Source organism: Sarcophilus harrisii, chromosome 2 (assembly GCF_902635505.1).
Source record: "Sarcophilus harrisii chromosome 2, mSarHar1.11, whole genome shotgun sequence".
In the NCBI taxonomy this organism is placed as follows: domain Eukaryota; kingdom Metazoa; phylum Chordata; class Mammalia; order Dasyuromorphia; family Dasyuridae; genus Sarcophilus; species Sarcophilus harrisii.
In genome coordinates this window covers 37,979,103-37,999,086 of record NC_045427.1, presented here as the reverse complement: position 1 = coordinate 37,999,086, position 19,984 = coordinate 37,979,103, and the positions used below count along the sequence as shown (strand labels likewise).

Below are 19,984 nucleotides of genomic sequence, written 5' to 3'. Positions count from 1 at the left end.
ACTATCTGTATCTGTCTGATCCGATCTCATTAGCTGAAACTTGGCTTTAACCAATAACATGTCATTTGGTCTCTTGGACCAAATCTAACTCCTCTCTCCTCCTCTCCTGGTTCACAACTGCAGGATCTCCCTTCCTCACTCCAGAGCCTCCAATCTGTTGCCCAATCCTCTCACAGCTGGTCCCCTTTTCTTCACTCCCAGAGTCTTCCCTCCACTTCAGATACTCCTGCATCCAGACCCTGACCTGGCCTTTTACACTAGGTCTCTCTGCCTTACGTATCCCCTCTTTTCATAATGGCTAAAGACTTTTTCTCAAGTCTGTGTCAATAAAACACAGGTTCCCAATTAACAACTCCAAGGTCAAGTATAGATGGTTCCTCTCTTTGGCTTTAAAAGCTTCACATCTTATTTCCTTCCCACCACTCTGTGGTCCAGACACACGTGGACTGGTCTTCCAATACCAAGGCTCTCCAATGGCTATTCCCAGAGCCTGGAATGTATTTTCACCTCTCCTCTAACTCTTAGAATCCTTTGTTTCTTTCTTCAAAACTCACTATAAGCTCCCCTCAAATTGTCTTGTATTTATTTTCTAAATTGTTTATTCATATTTATTGGGTACTCATTATGTTCCTGAATACAAAGTATTCAGGGCAGCTATTGCTTTATTTTTGCCTTTATATCCTCAGCATCTAGTTCCCTCTCAGGTACACTTAACATCTGTTTCCTGAAAAAACCTGGGAAGACCTATATGATTGATGCAAAGCAAAATGAACAGACCCAGGAGATTATTGTACATACTAACAGCAATATTCCATATTGATGTTTAACTGTGAAAGACTTAGCTATTCTGATCATTATAATGATCCAAGATAATTCTGAAGGACTCATGATGAAAAAGCCTATTCACCTCCAGAGAAAGCTCTGATGAAGTTTGAATTCAAATTTAAATGTAATTTTTTCACTTTTTCTGGCTATTTTTTTTTGCCAATATAGACAATATAAGTTTTGCATGACTTCACAATTATGATTGATTATATTGCTTGTCTTCTCTTTGGCTGAGGGAGGTACCTCTCCAAACAGAAATAGCACATGACAGGATTGGTCTTTTTGGGTCAAAACTGCTGGAATATTTGTGCTGTTGTTCAAGCTCTATATTGAAATTTTCCCCTAGAATATGTGTGTCCTCTTAATCTTGACTTAAATATCATTCCCTTAGCTGGAAGCAGGCAGATTACCTTTCTGCCTTATTACTAGGTTTTGCTAGGATAGTATGCCCAAATAAAGACCTGTGTACAGAACAGAGACATCTCTGGAATTGTAATATGCAATTTTTTCCCCTGAGCTCAGACTAAGTTCTTGTGGCTGTATGAAATTCCGAGGTGCTGGATGCCATGTATCAAGGTAAGTGATCTTTCTTGAACACACAAGGTCCAGCCATCTCTCCTTTATTCCTGAGACTCCAAAGCTGGGGGGAGGGAAGGGGCAATTTTTGAGTGATAAAAAGTGATTGAAGCACCCAAGTCAGCGGGATGCTGAAATTGTGTTGGCCAATTTTTTAATGTATGGGTTACATTAAGGATGGAAGGCCTGATCAGAAATCATTAAATGGAGATGGAAATTTAAATTTCCACTCTAGCCCCACAATCTACTCATATGCTTTGTTGACTTTGACTAAAAGAGAAGCCTTTAGGAGACTGTATCTCGGAAGGCCCTTCTGAGCTGCCCCAAATGGTTGGGGCTTGCCTCTTGGTCCAGGTGCTAATGCCCAGGAACACGTTTGCTTTTTAACGGAGCGGGAGAGAACCCAGCCAGCCCATGCAGTGAGTGCCCGACAGCCCAGGCTTGAGCTGAGTCATGGAGGCTGTGGTGACTGTGCGAGGGACCCTTACCTGTGGGGAGAAGCGGAGGGGAGCCGGCACGGGCCACTCAAACCGGACGGCATTAACCTGGCTGCGGTTGGTCATTGTGAAGGTCACTTCATAGACACTGCCCACCTGGCAATCCCCGAACTGGAGGTGATCCACCCGGGCAGCTGGAAAGCAAAGGAGGAGCAGCTCTTCAGGCTGCCATGGCCACCCTGGAGCGAGTCTCCTGGAGCAGTCACTGACCACCCAGTGTCATTCCCTCGGTCTGTCACTATCTCTGAGATCTCCAGGCCCTTCCCAGCCTCCAGGCCCCCCAAACCAGCAAACCCAGCCATGGCTAGGTCCCCCAGCCCCACAGACCGCTCTTCCTTATCTGGGAAGTCTACGTTACAGCAGTTTGGGGACGTTTCCTCTGACTACTGCCTAACAGCAGATGGACACCTCGCCTCTGGAGGCTTCGGCTGCTCAGGGACTGGCCAGAGGACCGGTCACTGATGAATTATGTGGGCTCTGGACTGACAAGGACAAGTGGTGGTAAATGTGAGGGTGACTGGGGACAACACGAGCGACACGGCTGGAGAAGACCCTCCCCAGCCAGGCTCAGGGCCCGGCCCCACTCCCTTACACGCCATCAGCTCCTCCAGCATCTTGTCCTCCGTGATCTCAGTGATCTCCGTCTCCGACTTGGAGCTGACCGCCAGGCCGTGGATGTTGTCCAGGATGATGTCATCCTCGTAGCCCTCCCCCAGCAGCTGGATCGTGGTCTCCTCGTACTGGTTGTTGATCACAGACAAGTGGATGTGGCCAACCACTCTCCCCACCTTGCTTGGTTTGAAGTGAACGTCAAACTCGGCCGTGTCTCCGGAATAAATGATGAGGAAAGCCGTGTGAGCTTTCTTTGCTGCCCGGCAAAGGGTCAGGGTAGAGAAAAGAATGGCAATTTACAGAGAGAATAAAATTTAAGAGATATACAAATAAAATAAAATAATTCCCTAAATTTATAAAGAAATAAGAGAGAGTGGGAAGAGGAGGGGGGCATAGAAGGGTGTATAGTTTAATAAGAATGGGATAAAGAGGGAAAAGCATTTCTTTGGAAAGCTATAAAGTCTTCTAAATTCAAAGAGAAACAAGGGGAAAGGCGGAGGGAGAGGATAAGGGAGGGATCCTATGGGGAGGAGGTAGTTTAAGTAATAGGAGGGCAAGGTAGCAGTGAAGTGAAGGAGTCAGGAAGGATAAGAAACAAGAGCTACAAACATAAAATAAAGATCAGGAGCAGAATTTATTAGGTTAAAGAAAAGAAGGAGTAGGAATCTTAGACAAAGTTCAAGCTAAAACAGAGTTAATCCAAAGAAAAAACTGGGAAACTACACCATGTGTCAGCCATATTAGTCAATGTTGTTTGAGACGACTTAAAAACGAGACAGTAAAAGATTGGAATATTGAGGCGGTGTATGAAATGATGAGTCGGTGGATTTAGAAAACTATGGAAGGTTTGGGCTTATGAAGGAAGATGCTATCCACCTTCAGAGAAATGGAACAAGCAAGCATAGTGTGGTCTAACACAGATGCATAACAGTGCATATGTGTGTATTATTATATCTATGTACATATGTGTATGTATAATATATATATATATCTATGCTTAATCATTACCTTCTTGGGGGAGAAGGGAGGAGGGAGGAAATAAAGTAAAAAGTGCACAGCAGAGAACAAAAGAAAATGTACAAAGAAGCACAGGAATGATGGACAGCTCTGAACACAACATGTAGTATTTGTTACATCAGCTTTCTTGAAATGGAAATGTATAATTCATATTTTGCATCCTCTCATATTCTTATATTGCACATGGCAATTTTTTCTTAAATTTCATTTAAGTTTAAAATAAATATAAGAGGGAAAAAATTCAGTGTTGTATTGGGAATATTTATATCATTTATGCACAAATATATATATACATACACACATGTACACAGATACCTATGATCACACACAGATATATACACACATTGAAATGCACTTATGTAAGACCATTCAATTAGAGTTTGTCTCTTTTTGGGGAAGAATACAATCCGTCTCCTCCTGTTTGGGTCTGTTTGAATCCAATTAGGCCCCCCCACCCAAGCATCCTTCTACTTGCCTTTTCCATCAGGATTGTTCTCTTCTGTTAGGTAGACATAGTTGGTGGTGGGCCTGCCTTTCAGAGAGAAGACTTTTGTTCTGTCCTTCAAATCAACATGTAGCTGGAAAACAGAAATTGGGAACTGAGATTAGGCTCTGGACATGGCTCAAAATTCTTCCACTGGGGCTAAGCTTCTACAGAATAGAAGAACTGATTAGACTTGGTTCAATACCCAAACCAAAGATTCACAGCTAAATGAATAGGACATGGTTAAAAGATGTATATGTATGTGTGTGTGTATACATACTATATATATGGTATATAAAATGCTAAACACATATGTATGCACACATACTATATATGTGCACATATATGTATGTGTGCATACATTATATATATATATATGCTATAAAATGCTATATATACACACATGTATGTATGGACACACACTATATATATGCTATATAAAATGCTATCTATCTATCTGTATACCCACATATATGTATGGGTGCACACCACTTTCTGTCCTAACCCTAAGACAACTTAAGAGTTCCAGAGGTCTCAGACCTCTTCCTGTGGTGTCTGCCCTTGTCCAGCTTTCCTTCCCTGACACAGTTGATGGGCACTGTGGAACAGCTCTCGCCACCTGAAGCCAGGGTTTCTCAAGGAGCCCACCTGGCTGCCACAGCCCTTTCCCCGGAGGCTTGAGCTTCGAGGTCCCAGCTGAGAACCAGCCCTGGGAACCACAGACACTGTGGGCTAACAATGGAAGCAGACAGCCCGTGCTCCGGGGTTTGGGTTTTGTTAGCCTGGCTGCAGAGGCGGATGCAGCCATCTGCAAGCTCTCACCAGGACAAAACCAAAGGGACCTGGCTCCCAGTGAGGACTCCCTAGGCTGAGAGGCTCCCTTCTTGGTGAAAGAGCATTGTGGGCAGCCTTAGGAAGTCACCAGGGCCGTCACTCAAAGACCATCTATGGAGAGCCCTCTGAAGTGACTGAAGTCATGACTGAGCCAGACAATGGCAAAAAGACAGGCCTTTTTGGTGACTTTTCATGACAAGACTGTCTTTCAAGAATGTGATATTGTACTGTAAGGAAAGCCTTATCTAAGCAAGGAGCTCAGGGGCTCCAAGGGGACTGGGGAACTCTGGAGGCTGCTCCATGGAAGAAAAAGTGTTTGGCTGGGAAAACTTAAGTGGCTGTGGCGATTTTGGTGGCAGTCATGGTGGCGGGGGAGGCAGAGGTGGCCACGGTGGAGCAGGTAATGATGGAAGCTGGTTGGACGTGGGGGGAACTACGATGATCTTGGCGACTACAACAATCTGAGTTTGGTCCCATGAAGGGAGGGCACTCTGGAGGCAGGAACTGGCCAATATTCTGCCAAACGAAGGTGGCTGTTGGTAGGGCCAGGAGCAGCAGTAGGTATGGCACGGAAGGAGACTAACGACTGTCAGGAAGCAAAGCTTAGCAGAAGAGGATGACAAAGAAATAATTACAAATGTATGAACTCCGACAACCACAGTGGTGGCGGGGCTTAACCGCTCCGAGACAACATTCTTCAGGTGAGACTTTCTGTGCATGGGCCGAAAACCAATCAAAAATGGATTTGTATTTGGGACTAATTATATAACAGGCTGTTTTAGCTTCTGTTCTGCGGAAAGTGTAAAGTCTTCCAACAGGTTTTTGGGTTTTTATTTTTTGCATTTGCACTGCAGGTTGATCATAGCCTGATTATAATGCTGAATAATTGCATCTGAAAACCAAAACCACAATTTAATCTGACAACTGTATTTCAATATGAGTGGTTTCCTTTGTAATCTTATGTGTTCTGGGCATTTCAAAACATGACTGTGAGGAGTCCTAAATTTTACCCAATTGCTTGAGGGATTCACGTTCTAGAAAAAGTATCCAGAACTCCTGTTCTGGCCCAATTGCTTCAATTTCCACAAAAGCCTCAGAAATGGGAGTTAATTTTCCCAAGGTCACAGGACCAGCTGTGGTAAAATTGGTATGAGGGCTTTGGTCTCCTGCCTTCTAGTCTAGTGCCCTTTTCCCTCTGTCATTTAACAAGAAAGTCAAAGTATAGAAGAGAGAGAGTTTAATGCTGACATCTCTTGGGGTAACTAATGACATGAGGCACAATGACTTGATATATCAGTTGAGTGTCAGCACCTTCCTTAACAAGCTCCATTTTGTATTTCTTTTTTTTAGAAAAAGAAAAAAAAACTTTTCCATCATAAAGGAAGTCATATTCTTTTTTGCTCATTAAAGAACCGATGAGGATATATGTACATGTCAAGATGATCATCAGCCAGCTCCAGGAGCTGAAGCCAAGAATGGCGGAAAAGAGAAGCCCTCAGCTGAGCTCTCTCCACATTCCCTTCTGAACAACTTTAAAATAAGTCATTAAATTGAGTTCTGGAGTGACAGAGCCAACAAAAGATCATAGAAAGACATTGCAGGAGGACATAAAGTGATGTGGAGGAGGAAGATGACTCTGAGCTCTTGGATAAAACACCAGTGGTGGGCCCAGGAGGCAGTGTCAGAAGCAGCTGCCGCCTCAGGAGCTTTCAAGCCAAAGATGGTAAGGGGACTTTAAATAAGGAGATAACAAGGATCATGTACTATTTTTTTTTGATCATGTACTATTAACAAGTGAGATTTATGAAGTGGTTCAATGGTAGAAAAATTATCAGGAAAACTGACCATATTAATAATGATAACGGAAAACACAGAATTACAACAATAGATGCAGAAAAAAACACTCATCCCTATTATAAAACGCTAGCAGTTATAGGAATCAATTGGAGTCTTTCTTTTTCAAAATTTTAAAAACATTTTTGTAAAGTTTTAAGGTCCAAATTCTATTCCTCTCTGTCTTCCTCTCCTCCTACCTGAGATGATAAGAAGATATAGGTTATATATGTGCAAATATGTAAAACATTTCCATATTAATAATTTTTGTATAAGAAGACTCAAATAAAAGAAAAAATTAAAAGTGAAAATAGCATGCTTCTGTCTGTATTCAATGTATATCAATTTTTTTTCTCTTGAGGCGGATAGTCTGCTTCATGATTAGTCCTTTGGAACTGTCTTGGACCAATATTCTCCTAATTCTGTTAACTGCACTCTCCATTACTTCATTAAATCTTTCCAGGTTTTTCTGAAATAATCCTACTTGTCCTATCTTACAGTATGATAATATACTACTACAATCACATAACACAGTTAGTTTGTCCATTCTCTAACTGATAAACATCCCTTTGATTTCCAATCTTAACCACCACAAAAAGAGCTGCTATAAATATAGGATCTTTTTTCTTTTTTAAATGATGTCTTTGGGTTCTAAGACCTAACAGTGATATTGCTGAATCAAAGGGTTTTATAGTCTTTTGGACATAGTGAAATGGAGCTTTTCTTACTATCTATCTAAAAGTATTATCTATCTAAAACCAAGAGCAAGCGTTATTTATAATAGGGATAAACTTGAATACTTCCCAATAAGATTAGTAGTGAAGCAAGGATGTCTATTATCATCACTATTATTCAATATTGTACTAAAAGTGCTAGTGATAGCAATAAGGGAAGACAAATAAAGGAATAAAAATAGCCAATGAGGAAACAAAATTATCACTCTTTGCACATTTATAATGATATACTTAGAGAATCCTAGAGAATCAACTAAAAAGTACTTGAAACAATTAGCAACTTTAGCAAAATTGTACTATATAAAATAAAGCTACATAAACCATCAACATTTTTATACTACCAACAAAAATAAAAGATAAAAGACATTCCATTTCAAATAATTATAGAAAATATGAAATATTTGGAAGTCAACCTGCCAAGACAAACCTAGGGAAGATGTAAACACAATTAAAAAATACTTTTCAAATTAAAGACGTATCTAAACAATTGTAGAAATATTAATTACTCAGGGTTAGGTTGAACCAATATAACAAAAATGACGACGTATTTAAGTTAATTTGTTTATTCAGTGCCATACCAAACTACCAAGAAATTATTTTGTAGAGCTAGAAAAAATAATAACAAAATTCATTTGGAAGAACAAAAGTTCAAGAATATCAAGGGAAATAATGAAAAAATAATATTGAAGAAAGTGTCTTCGTAGTTCCAGAATTCAAACAATGACAAAGAGGCAATCATCAAAACAAGCTGGTATTGGCCAAGAAATCAAGTAGTGAGCAATGAAATAGATTAGGGACACAACACATCATAATAATCTATCATAGTAATCTAGTACTTGATAAACCCAAAGATCCAAGCTTTTGGGGTAAGAACTCACTATCTCTACTGGAAAGCAGTCTGACAAAAACTAGTCTTAGACCAACATCACATACCATATATTGAGATAAGGTCAAAATGGGCAAACTATTTAGACATAAAAGGGGATATCATAAGTAAATCAGGGAAGTGTGGAAAAAATGTATCTGTTAGATCCATGAATAAGGGAAGAGTTGATGTGCAAATAAGAAGCAGAGGAGACTATGGGAAACAAAATAAATGATTTTGAGTACAATGAAATTAGAAAAAAACTTTTTCACAAAAAACCTAATGCAACAAAAATGAGAAGGAAATGAAATGGGAATTTTTTTTTTGCAAAACGTTTCTCTACCTATACCCAAAGAAAGAACACTCGGAAATGAATGTAAACTGTTTGCATTTTTTTCTTCCTGGGTTATTTCTACCTTCTGAATCCAATTCTCCTTGTGCAATAAGAGGACTGTTCGGTTCTGCACACATATATTGTATCTAGGATATACTGCGACATATTTAACATATATAGGACTGCTTGCCATCTAGGGGAGGGGGTGGAGGGAGAGAGGGGAAAAATCGGAACAAAAGTGAGTGCAAGGGATAATGTTGTAAAAAATTACCCTGGTATGAGTTCTGTCAATAAAAAGTTATAATAATAATAATAATAATAATAATAAATGTTTCTTTAATAAAAGCTTCTTTCTTAATCATATAGGAAACTGAGTCAAATTTACAAGAATAAGAACCATTCCTCAACTGACAAATGGGCAAAGGACTGGCCGTTCTCAGAAGAAGAAATTAAGGTTATCAAAAAAATCCACTGAAGAAAACAACACTTTGAAAACTAGAATTAATCAAATGGAAAAAGAAATACAAAAGCTAACTGAAGAAAATCATATATTAAAACTAGCACCAGGAAAGTGGAAACTAATAACTTTTTGAGACATTAAGAATCAGTCAAGCAAATTAAAAAGAATGAAAAAACAAAGAAAATATAACATATTTCACTGAAAAACAAAACAGCTGAACTGGAAAATAGATCCAGGAGAGACAATTTTTTTTTATTTTATTTTTTTTATTTAATAGCCTTTTATTTACAGGATATATACATGGGTAACTTTACAGCATTAACAATTGCCAAACCTCTTGTTCCAATTTTTCACCTCTTACCCCCCCCCCTAGATGGCAGGATGACAGTAGATGTTAAATATATTAAAATATAACTTAGATACACAATAAGTATACATGACCAAAACATTATTTTGCTGTACAAAAAGAATCAGACTCTGAATTATTGTACAATTAACTTGTGAAGGAAATCAAAAATGCATGTGTGCATAAATATAGGGATTAGAATTTAATGTAATGGTTTTAGTCATCTCCCAGAGTTATTTTTCTGGGCATAGCTAGTTCAGTTCATTACTGCTCCATTAGAAATGATTTGGTTGATCTCGTTGCTGAGGATGGCCTGATCCATCAGAACTGGTCATCATCTAGTATTGTTGTTGAAGTATATAATGATCTCCTGGTCCTGCTCATTTCACTCAGCATCAGTTCGTGTAAGTCTCTCCAGGCCTTTCTGAAATCATCCTGTTGGTCATTTCTTACAGAACAGTAATATTCCATAATTTTCATATACCACAATTTATTCAGCCATTCTCAACTGATGGACATCCATTCAGTTTCCAGTTTCTAGCCACTACAAAAGGGCTGCCACAAACATTCGTGCACATACAGGTCCCTTTCCTTCTTTATAATCTCTTTGGGATATAAGCCCAGTAGTAACACTGCTGGATCAAAGGGTATGCACAGTTTGATAACTTTTTAGCATAGTTCCAAACTACTCTCCAGAATGGTTGGATTCGTTCACAACTCCACCAACAATGCATCAATGTCCCAGTTTTCCCGCATCCCCTCCAACAATCATCATTATTTTTCCTGTCATCTTAGCCAATCTGACAGGTGTGTAGTGGTATCTTAGAGTTGTCTTAATTTGCATTTCTCTGATTAATAATGACTTGGAGCATCTTTTCATATGACTAGAAATAGTTTCAATTTCTTCATCTGAGAATTGTCTGTTCATATCCTTTGACCATTTTTCAATTGGAGAATGGCTTGATTTTTTATAAATTAGAGTTAATTCTCTATATATTTTGGAAATGAGGCCTTTATCAGAACCTTTGACTGTAAAAATATTTTCCCAGTTTATTGCTTCCCTTCTAATCTTGTCTGCATTAGTTTTGTTTGTACAAAAACTTTTCAGTTTGGTATAATCGAAATTTTCTATTTTGTGATCATTACTGATCTCTAGTTCTGCTTTGGTCATAAAGACCTTCCCCTTCCACAGGTCTGAGAGGTAAACTATCCTATGTTCCTCTAATTTATTAATAATTTCATTCTTTATGCCTAGGTCATGAACCCATTTTGACCTTATCTTGGTGTACGGCGTTAAGTATGGATCAATGCCTAGCTTCTGCCATATTAGTTCAGGAGAGACAATTTAAAAATTAGTAATCTACCAGAGCTCAACAAAAACAAAAAAAGCTAGAGTATCATTGAAAAAATCCAATGATTACCTCCAGAAAGAGATCCCACAAAGAAAACCCAAAGAAATAGTTTTGCAAAATTCCAAAACTACAATCTCAAGGAAAAAGCTGCCAAAAAAATTCAGGTATTGAGCAGCCACAGTCAGGATTACCCAGGATCTGGCAGCTTCTGTATTAAAGTATCAGAGGGCTTGGAATACCATATTCCAGAAGGTAAACAACCTGAGATTACAACCAAGAATTAATTACTCAGTAAGACTGAACTTCATTTTGCAGGGGAGGAGATGGAGCTTCAATGAAGTAAGGGATTTTCAATGATTTCTTTTGAAAAGACCAGAACTAAACAGAACATTTAATCTACAAACACAGGATTCAAAGAGAACTATAGAAAGGTAAACAAGAAATACAAAAACCAAACTATATTATTTAAAGGTTAAACTGTTACATCCCTGGTTGGGAAAACAGAACACGTAACTTGAGTACTGTATCTTTTATTAAGGAAGTCAGAGGAGACATACATGGAAAGAGCATATAAATTGATTCTGATGTGATAATATTAAAGAAAAAGATATTAAGGGGTGGAAATGGATTGTACTGGGAGAAGAGGAAAGGGAAGATAAAATGAGATATATGAGATCACATGAAATGGCACAAAAGACCTATTACAATAGAGGGAAAGAAGGAAGGGGGATGAACACTGTCTGAAGCTTAAAAAATCTCATCATTTTTGGCTCAAAGGGAATAATATTTACTCACTTGGGTATAGAAATTTATCTTACCCTGTATGGAGGGAGGAGGAGAAAGGGGAAAGAAAAGGGAGGGAGTGGATAGAAAGGACATGACAGAAGAGAGAAAAGGTTGAGGGCAGAGTGGGTCAGAAACAAAATTATTAAGGAGCTGCTTCTCTGAATGGTGACTGGGGATTGCCTATTCTTCATCCACTGATCATACTTGCAAAGATATATGTCAGCAAGGCTGTCCAGCCTAATAAACTGGAGCTCTTTTCACCCTTTATGAGTCTCCTGTTTCATTCACCTCATCTCCGAGATCAAAGGGCTCATATGATTTTAGCTCTTAAGACAGCCACAACAGTGGGTCAGTGGAATAAGTTAGATACACATGGCCCAGTAATCAATGACTATAGTAATCTAGTATTTGATAAACCCCAAACTCTAGCTTCTGGGATAAAAAACTCACTATTTCACAAAAATTTGCTGGGAAAACTGGAAAATAATATGTCAGAAATTTGGTATAGACCTACATCTCACACCCTATACCAAAATAAGGTCAAAATGAGTAGACATGGGGCAGCTAGGTGGCACAGTAGATAGAGCACCAGCCCTGAAGTCAGGAAGACCTGAGTTCAAATCTGGCCTCAGACACTTAACACTTCTTGGCTATGCAACCCTGGGCAAGTCACTTAACCCCAGCTGCCTCAGGGGAAAAATTATCTCCAGTGTGAAATGCAAATTAAAACAATTCTGAGGTACCACCTCTCTCTAATTGGCTAAGAAAACAAGAAAAGATAATGCTGAATGTTGGAGGGGATGTGGAAAACTGGGACACAAATGCATTGCTGGGTAGAACTGTGAATGGATCCAACCATTCTGGAGAGTGATTTGGAACTATGCTCAAAAGGTTATCAAACTGTGCATACCCTGTGATCCAGCAGTGTTTCTATGGGGATTATATCCCAAAGAGATCTTAAAGGAGGGATAGGGACCTGTATGTGCAAAAATGTTTGTGGCAGCCCTCTTTGTAGTGGCCAGAAACTGGAAACTGAGTGGATGCCCATCAGTTGGAGAATGGCTGAATAACTTGTGGTATATGAATATTATGGATATTATTGTTCTATAAGAAATGATAAACAGGTTAATTTTAGAAAGACCTGGGAAGATTTATGTAATGCTGAATGAAACAAGCAAAACCAGGGACATATTGTACACAATAACAATGAGATTGTGTGATGATTGTCTATGACAGACTTGGTTCTTCTCAGCAGTTCAGCTATCCAAGGCAATCCCAATAAACTTTGGATGGAAAATGCTATTTGTATCCAGAGAAAGAACTATGGAGACTGAATGTAAATAAACACACGCTATGTTCACTTATTTTTTCTTTTTCTTGTTTTTTTTCCTCTTGTGGTTTTCTCCTTTTGTTCTGATTTTTGTCTCCCACCAAGATTCATAAGGAAATTGTAAAAAAAAAATGAATGTACATGTAAAACAAAGAATATTGTTTTTACATGTAACTGGGGAAAATAAAAACTTAAAAAAAAAGAATTGAGAGCAGGATGGTTTCAGAAAGACCTGGTACAAAGTGAACTGAGCAAATCTAGAAGAATACTGTACACAATAACAGCAACACTATAACAATTTTCAATTGCAAAACATTTAGTTACTTTGATCAAGACAATAATCCAAAACAATTTCAAAGGATTCATGATTAAACCTGCTATCCACTTCCAGGGAGAGAACTGATGAATTCTTAATGCAGACTGAAGCATACATTTAAAAACCTTTATTTTTTATTGTTCTGTATTTTCTTTTCCAACATGGTTTTAATATAGAAATGTTTTGCATGATCTCATGTGTGTAATCAAAATCAAATTGCTTGTCTTCTCAAAGAAGGGGGGAAAGAGTAGGAGGAAAGAAAAGAACTTGAAACTTAAAAATTTTACATGTAATTGGGAAATTGTTAATATAAAAATGGCTTTTAAAAAGATAATCACCCATTAAGCGTTTTAATTGAGCAGCTTCTATAGGCTGTGTTCTAGGAAGGTAGTATTGTATTTTTCTGGGACTCAATTTCTTCATCTGTAATGATCTGTCCATCTTTCAGTTCAGATGCTATCTTTTCAGAAAATTCTCTCTGATCCACCCAAGCTAGAAGCCACTATTCTTTGAACTACTGTTGTCTTTGCTTATACCATTCTCAACACTCAAAAGATAGTTTTTTTTTTTCATGAATACTGAGCTTATTATTTCCTTGAGAACAGGAATTATGTTTTCTCTATAGCACCAAATTTTATTCCAAAATGGCCTTGAGTAAATATTTGCTGTATGAATGAAACTTACTCAAATCTGGAGATCACATTAAAAATAGAGCTACTATGAGAAGAAAATTAAACTCTTCTCTCCAAGCTTCCAAAATCTTCCTCCTATGTAACAGGTCTCTCTCCTGAAGGGCCTTACCTGAGCAGGAATAGTTCCATTGTTCTTCAGGATGAGAGGAAGCTTCTGTGAATTGCCCAACAGGAGCCTCTTAAACAGTAAGAGAGGGTTTCCTTTATTGTTGTAGAGAATGGGCCGGACGACTGTCACTCGGGGTAGGTTCCCTTCTCCGAAGATATCAAAGGAGAGGCTTCGGTTCTTGGAGAGGAAACTGCAGGGAGCACAGAACCGGCCATTTGCCAGTGAGGAGGGTGACCTGGGGGCCCCAGGGACCCGCCCGACCCTCACGAAGAGGCCCTTGGGAGAATTACTTGGGCAAGCCATCTAAGAAGGCTTCAAAGAGACACTGGTAGCTCTGCATTGTCGGGGGAGTGAAGGTGACGGTGGCAAAGGCCTGGGAGCGGCTGGGAATGCTCAGCTTGGTGGGTTCCACTTCGAAGATGTCAGTGATCCGATTCACCACCTGGGGAGACAAGGCCATGTGACCACATGGCTCCTGGGCCCACCCTGGCCATCAGTTTACCCTTTATAGGAAGCCTTTCCCACTTTATGGGTCCCCTCGGCAGCTGCTGAATTTTTTGAGTATTTTGTCTGTACCTTTCCCTTCTCCCTGCCCCTTCATATTTCCATCTGTTCTCACAGCCTAACAATTTGAGGGGAGCACCTTTAGCCCCTTGGATCTCTGTATTTTTAGCACCCATTCCAATGTCTGCAAGTACGCTACAATGAAGGCTCTGAGCCTTCTCCTGAGCAATAACCTGGCTCCTGTGGACCACAGGCCCCCACACAGTGACTTCCTCTTACCTTGTTGGAAACAGGCTTGACAGAGACATTGATGTCACAGGGAATCTTTCCCGTGTTGCTGAGCTTGAATCGGGCTTTGGCTTGGTGTCCCACCAGCACGTTGCAAAATATAAATTTATTCTCGTCCTCCAAAAATATTCCTCCACTTTCTGTGGTTTGCAGAGCCTGGTACAGGTTAGTATTGTTACATATCAGGTGCTCCTCGAAGATGGAGGCCATGTCATCTATCACGAAAGCTAGGAAAACAGAGAGGAGTGTAAGAGGAAGGAGAAGAACCTGGACATAAACACCCAAGAATGGATTAAAATGTCAGTATTTCAACTCCTAGTAAGGGCAGGGACACCAGGCTAGCGTATATCTCCCCAGGAGATCAGAGGCCTCTGTCCCCAACTCCCAAATAGTCCAACTACCCTTCTGAACAGAAGCCCCCTCTAGTGATGGTGTTTTTAGCTTTAGAAATAAATTACAATTGTAAACCTGGAAATGAAAGACAGTGAAACATATTCTTTTGAATAAGCAAGCTGCCAAGGAGTGCAGAATAAACTTTGGGATTTTTTTTTGGTCATTTCTACAGGCATCTACTTATTGAGAAATGATTTTTCAGACAAAGATCTTGGTTTCCAATACCTGGCAAACAGGCTTCAGCAATCAATGTATACGGAATGCCACCGAGCTGGTCTTTTGGATCTCGGTCGGAGATTTCGATGGCCAGGAACTCTTCACATCGCCCCACTGGGTCAGCAAAGCACTCCACTGTGATCATTTGTTGCCCCCCGGGAGGGACGGTTCCAAATCCGGGGAAGACGCTGAACATGTTTAGGGTGAAGCGAGCCTGTGGGAACAATCTGAGAAGTGAGAATTTGCTCTTCTCTCACAGAATCCCAATCTGTCCCTTTTTGGCTTTCTCAGAGGCTGCTGTGCCATAGCGGATAGAGCATTGGGCCTAGAGCTGGGAAGCCCTCAACCCAAATGGGACCTTTCAGACTGTGAATGAGCCTCTGTTCCTCCACCACCAAAAAGCATCTGGTACAGCGTCCAGCACAGAAAAGGCACTCTATAAAAGCTTTCTCCTCTCCATCCCCTCCACTTTCTCTGCTTGTTTGAAGCATGCACTGCAATGCCAAATCTGGAAGGACTTTCTGGGATCCCCATGAGCATCCTTCTCCAATGTCACATTGTGGCTTGAGGGTTAAGTGAGCTCTAGGAAGCTTGCTCCAGCGTCACCCACAAAGTCTGGCAGGTGCTCATTCATCGACATTTATTAAGCACTTACCACATGCCAAACACTGTGCTAAGGGATACAGAAAGAGGCAGGAGGTGGTCCTGCCCACAAGGAGCTCTCAGTCCAATAGGAGAGACACCATCCAAACAAATAAATTCAACCACCAAGCTAACAGCAGAGGCCTTGGGAGGGAAGGGGAGGGAAGGGTGTCCATGAGCAAAGAGTGGACTAATTACCTCTAATTAGATAAGCCTGGTAATTAATTCTAAAGACTGCCTATGGAGAATTCAGGAGTTAGGAGTTACATCAGTGGAGGGAACGTTTGAAAAGTTAAAGGAAATCTCAGTGGTACAAGCTAATTGCCCAATTGCCAGTCATTCCTAATGGATTCACAAAGCTGGAGTCCCATGGACAATGCTAAGTTCTGAAGCCTGAATATGTGTATTCTGTATCTTGAATTGGATCTAATTGACTGTGGGTGTCAAGTGCCCAGAAGGAAAAACTACAGAAGCGGTAAGATCTTGTGAGGAAAGGAAACAGGTGGGGAGTATAATATCTGAATTAAATGACTAGAATTAATGGAAGAGGGAAGACAAATTTTTATAGCACAGAATCATAGTGGAGAGTGTGTTTACCAAATGAAGAGTTTTGGTAGTGGCAATTTAAGTGAAAAGCTGCTAATATTCTAATCTATTTTAAATGAAATGTTGCCATTATTTTAATCCATTAATATGGCAATCTCTTTCTTTGAAAAGTCTACCACTGTATTCCCCCATCTGGCTGGGAGGGATGTTGTTCTGGAGGAGGAGGGAACTAATCCGGAGGACTATTTGGAGTGTGACAAGGGAGGAGATAATCATGAGAACGGGTAACGAATTACGCACTTGGTTCACTGTGCTCGTCATCTCTTTTTGCATCGAGTCATTGCCTTTGATTCCTTTCGTGGCCGAAAACCTGTAAAAGCTGACGTTTTCCTTGGATCGTGCATGCTTAGCATTATGGGACAGTCCTCTGAGAAAAGAAGTGCATATTTATCCATTGGTCACCAAGCACCTATTAACCAAGGACCACTTGTGCTAGATGTTGTGCTGAGGGCATGTCACTGGAGTGTGGCGTCCCGGGGGCTATCTCCTACCTCCTGCTGAAGATCCTACTAGGAATGGGGACAATTTGCTCTAAGACTAATACATTTTATATCGATTAGTCAATTTTGACTAGATGCTGTAAACCTCTCTAGTGATTACTTTCATTAAATGGGATTTTGATGACCAAACAGAGCTGGAGGTTGGTTACCCAGTTACTAGTGTATCTTGCATCAAACAGAAGAGGACGAATAATCTCACAACAGCCTGAAAGCAGATGTACTGCCTCACAGTACATCTGTCTGACAGATTTTTTTGACATGAGAGTCTGATAGTGCAGAATGGGAGGAAACTTCTGGGGAAAGGAAGGTATGAGGTGAATGGTTCTTTCTTACGTTTTCCGTGTATGAATGAAAGGCATATCCCTGATCAGCCTGCTGATGCTGAACTTGAAGTCCAGGACACCTTGGTTTTCAATGGAAAAGGTCGAAGTTTTACGGCTGCCACAAAGCATGGCCCCAAAGTTGATGACCGACGAAGGGCTGATGGCGTATCTGGAGAATACCACATTCACTGAGAACTTAATTGGAATGCTGGCAATGACCTCACTTCCTTCCAAGCCATTGGGTTCAATGATCTATGGGGAAAAGGAGAATTAGGAATGGTGAGACAGACATTCATCCATGTCTAAAGCTAGAGAATTCCTGGAGAGGCAGGAGGGTGTACTGGAAAAAGCAACAGACTTGGATTCAGGTTCTGCTCCAATTCTATCTCTTACCAGCTTTAGGCACATTTATTATACTCTTTGGACCTTGATCTGTATGCATTTCTGGAGCCCACTGGGCAGCTATTGGGCTCCATGGTGCACAGATGGCCGGGCCTGAAGTCAAGAAGACTCATATTCCTGAGTTTAAACTTGGTCCCCTGGGCCAATCACCTAACCCTGTTTACCTCAGTTTTCTCACCTGGAAAATGAGCTGGAGAAGGAAATGGCACATCACTTCAGTGCCTTTGCCAACAAAATCCCAAATGGGGTCACAGAGAATCAGATATGACAAACAACTGACCAGCAACAAAGGAGTCAACTTCTAGAAAAAAGTTTTTAGTGCGCACTCTCTCCTCTTACTCAATTTTCTCTTAAAATATTTATTTGTATAAGCACGTATTATCTGTCCCTCCCATTTCTCTTCCCCAAATGAATAAAAAAGAAACCATGTGGTCCAATAAAACAAGTCCCCAACTCCCATGTCCAATTTAAGGGTTATGGATGTCTTATTTTGCATTTTGAGCCTGACAGTTGACTGGCAAGAGGAGGCTGGCATGGTATATTTTTAGTTCTCTGGATTCCTGGTTTATCATTGCCTTGATGGCAGTTCTCAAGTCTTACAAAATTTTTCTTTAAGGTGTTATTGTCAAAGAGGACCTGAGTCAGAAAGACTCAGCTTCCCGAGTTCAAATCTGGCCTCAGATATTTACTCGCTGTGTGACCCAGGGCAGGTCAATTCATCTCCCCAGGTCTCAGTTTTCTCATCTGTAATATTTTGAAGTAAACCTTAAAGCACTTATCATTATATAAATTGCTCTCTGGTTCTGTTTGTTTCACTCTGCATCAGTTCACAGAAATGTTTCCAGTTTCTTTTGAAATGGTCGATTTTGTCATTTCTTATGTCACAATAACACTCCATTACAGGCATTCACCTTGATTTGTCTAGCCAATCACCATAGGGGAACTCCTTAATTTTTGGCTTTGCAACCACAAAAAGGGCTACTATAAATATTTTTGTACATGTGCTCTTGATCTCTCTGGGGACAGAAGCCTAAAACTATCACTGGTCAAAGGCGATGCACAGTTTTATAGCTTCTTTCCAGAACTTCTGTCAGTTCAGTGCTCCATCAATGGTGCATTCATGGCCTAGCTCATTTTTCCACCCCTTGCCATCTGACTTCTGACTTCCATATTTGACTGAAACTTCTCCTTCCAAAGTTCGCAGTGAGCTTTTAATTGCCAAGCCTTTTCTCAAGCCCTGAAAGACCTAATGGAGTTGATTTTCCTTTCTCTTTGGGCACTCTGTGCCCTCTTGGTTCTTCTTTCTGATCATTTCTTCTTACTTCCTTTGCTGGGCCATCATCCATACTTTAAGGCTCCATCCCAGGCTCTCTTCTGTTCTAGTTGTAAATTCTCTCTTGGTAATCTCATCAACTGCCAGTATTTAATGATCATATCTACAAAAATGAATTAGATATCCATCCCAAGTCTCTCTCCTGAGCTCATCTTCCATCAACAATTGGTTTTTGGACATTTGGAATTAAGTATCATACAGACATCTCAAACTCAATATGTCTAAAACAGAATTTGTTACTTTTTGTCCCCAACCCATCTTCCTCCAAGATTTACTATTGAGGGTACCATCATTCCAGCACCATGGAATCCTCCCCTGCTCCTGCCTCCACTGTCTTGATTGCCAAGCTTCCCTATCTAGCCCCTTCACCCATTCGCATAGTCCTTAGTCTAGGTCAGACCCTCATTCTCTCCCCTGGATCACTGCAGCAGCTCTGGTTGCTCTCTTCTATGAAGAGAGCAGTCCCTCACATCTCCAAACTTCCCTCCACACAGCTGCCAAACTGATAGTCCTAAAGGATGGCCCTGTCTACCTGACTCCCTGCCTCGATAATTTCCAAGTGTTCCCTGCTACCTATGGGAGAATTCACAGCCTCTTCAGCTCAGCTCTCACCTATGTCTGCAGGTCCTTCGGTACATTTAAAGTAGACTTCTTGACGTTCCTCTCCCCTCTTCTGTCTGTGGGCTTTTTCACTGATTGTCATCCAAGCCTAGTCACCAAGTCACTTCTCCTCCTCACCTTCGCTTCCCAAAATCCTTTGCTTCCTTGGCAACCC

The 19,984-nt window shown here is 40.5% G+C and overlaps 1 protein-coding gene across 1 annotated transcript in view; it reads right to left on the bottom strand.

The window, feature by feature from the left end:
* Positions 1 to 19,984, bottom strand: part of HYDIN (HYDIN axonemal central pair apparatus protein) — a 404,272-nt gene that overhangs the window by 60,574 nt on the left and 323,714 nt on the right. Inside the window, exons 57-65 of the mRNA XM_031949959.1 lie at positions 17,485 to 17,726; positions 16,892 to 17,018; positions 15,413 to 15,617; positions 14,786 to 15,021; positions 14,293 to 14,444; positions 14,003 to 14,192; positions 4,003 to 4,105; positions 2,491 to 2,766; positions 1,890 to 2,032 (exon numbers count right to left, since the gene is read on the bottom strand). Coding sequence (XP_031805819.1) covers positions 1,890 to 2,032; positions 2,491 to 2,766; positions 4,003 to 4,105; positions 14,003 to 14,192; positions 14,293 to 14,444; positions 14,786 to 15,021; positions 15,413 to 15,617; positions 16,892 to 17,018; positions 17,485 to 17,726 — 1,674 coding nt within the window. The remainder of the gene's footprint in view (positions 1 to 1,889; positions 2,033 to 2,490; positions 2,767 to 4,002; positions 4,106 to 14,002; positions 14,193 to 14,292; positions 14,445 to 14,785; positions 15,022 to 15,412; positions 15,618 to 16,891; positions 17,019 to 17,484; positions 17,727 to 19,984) is intronic.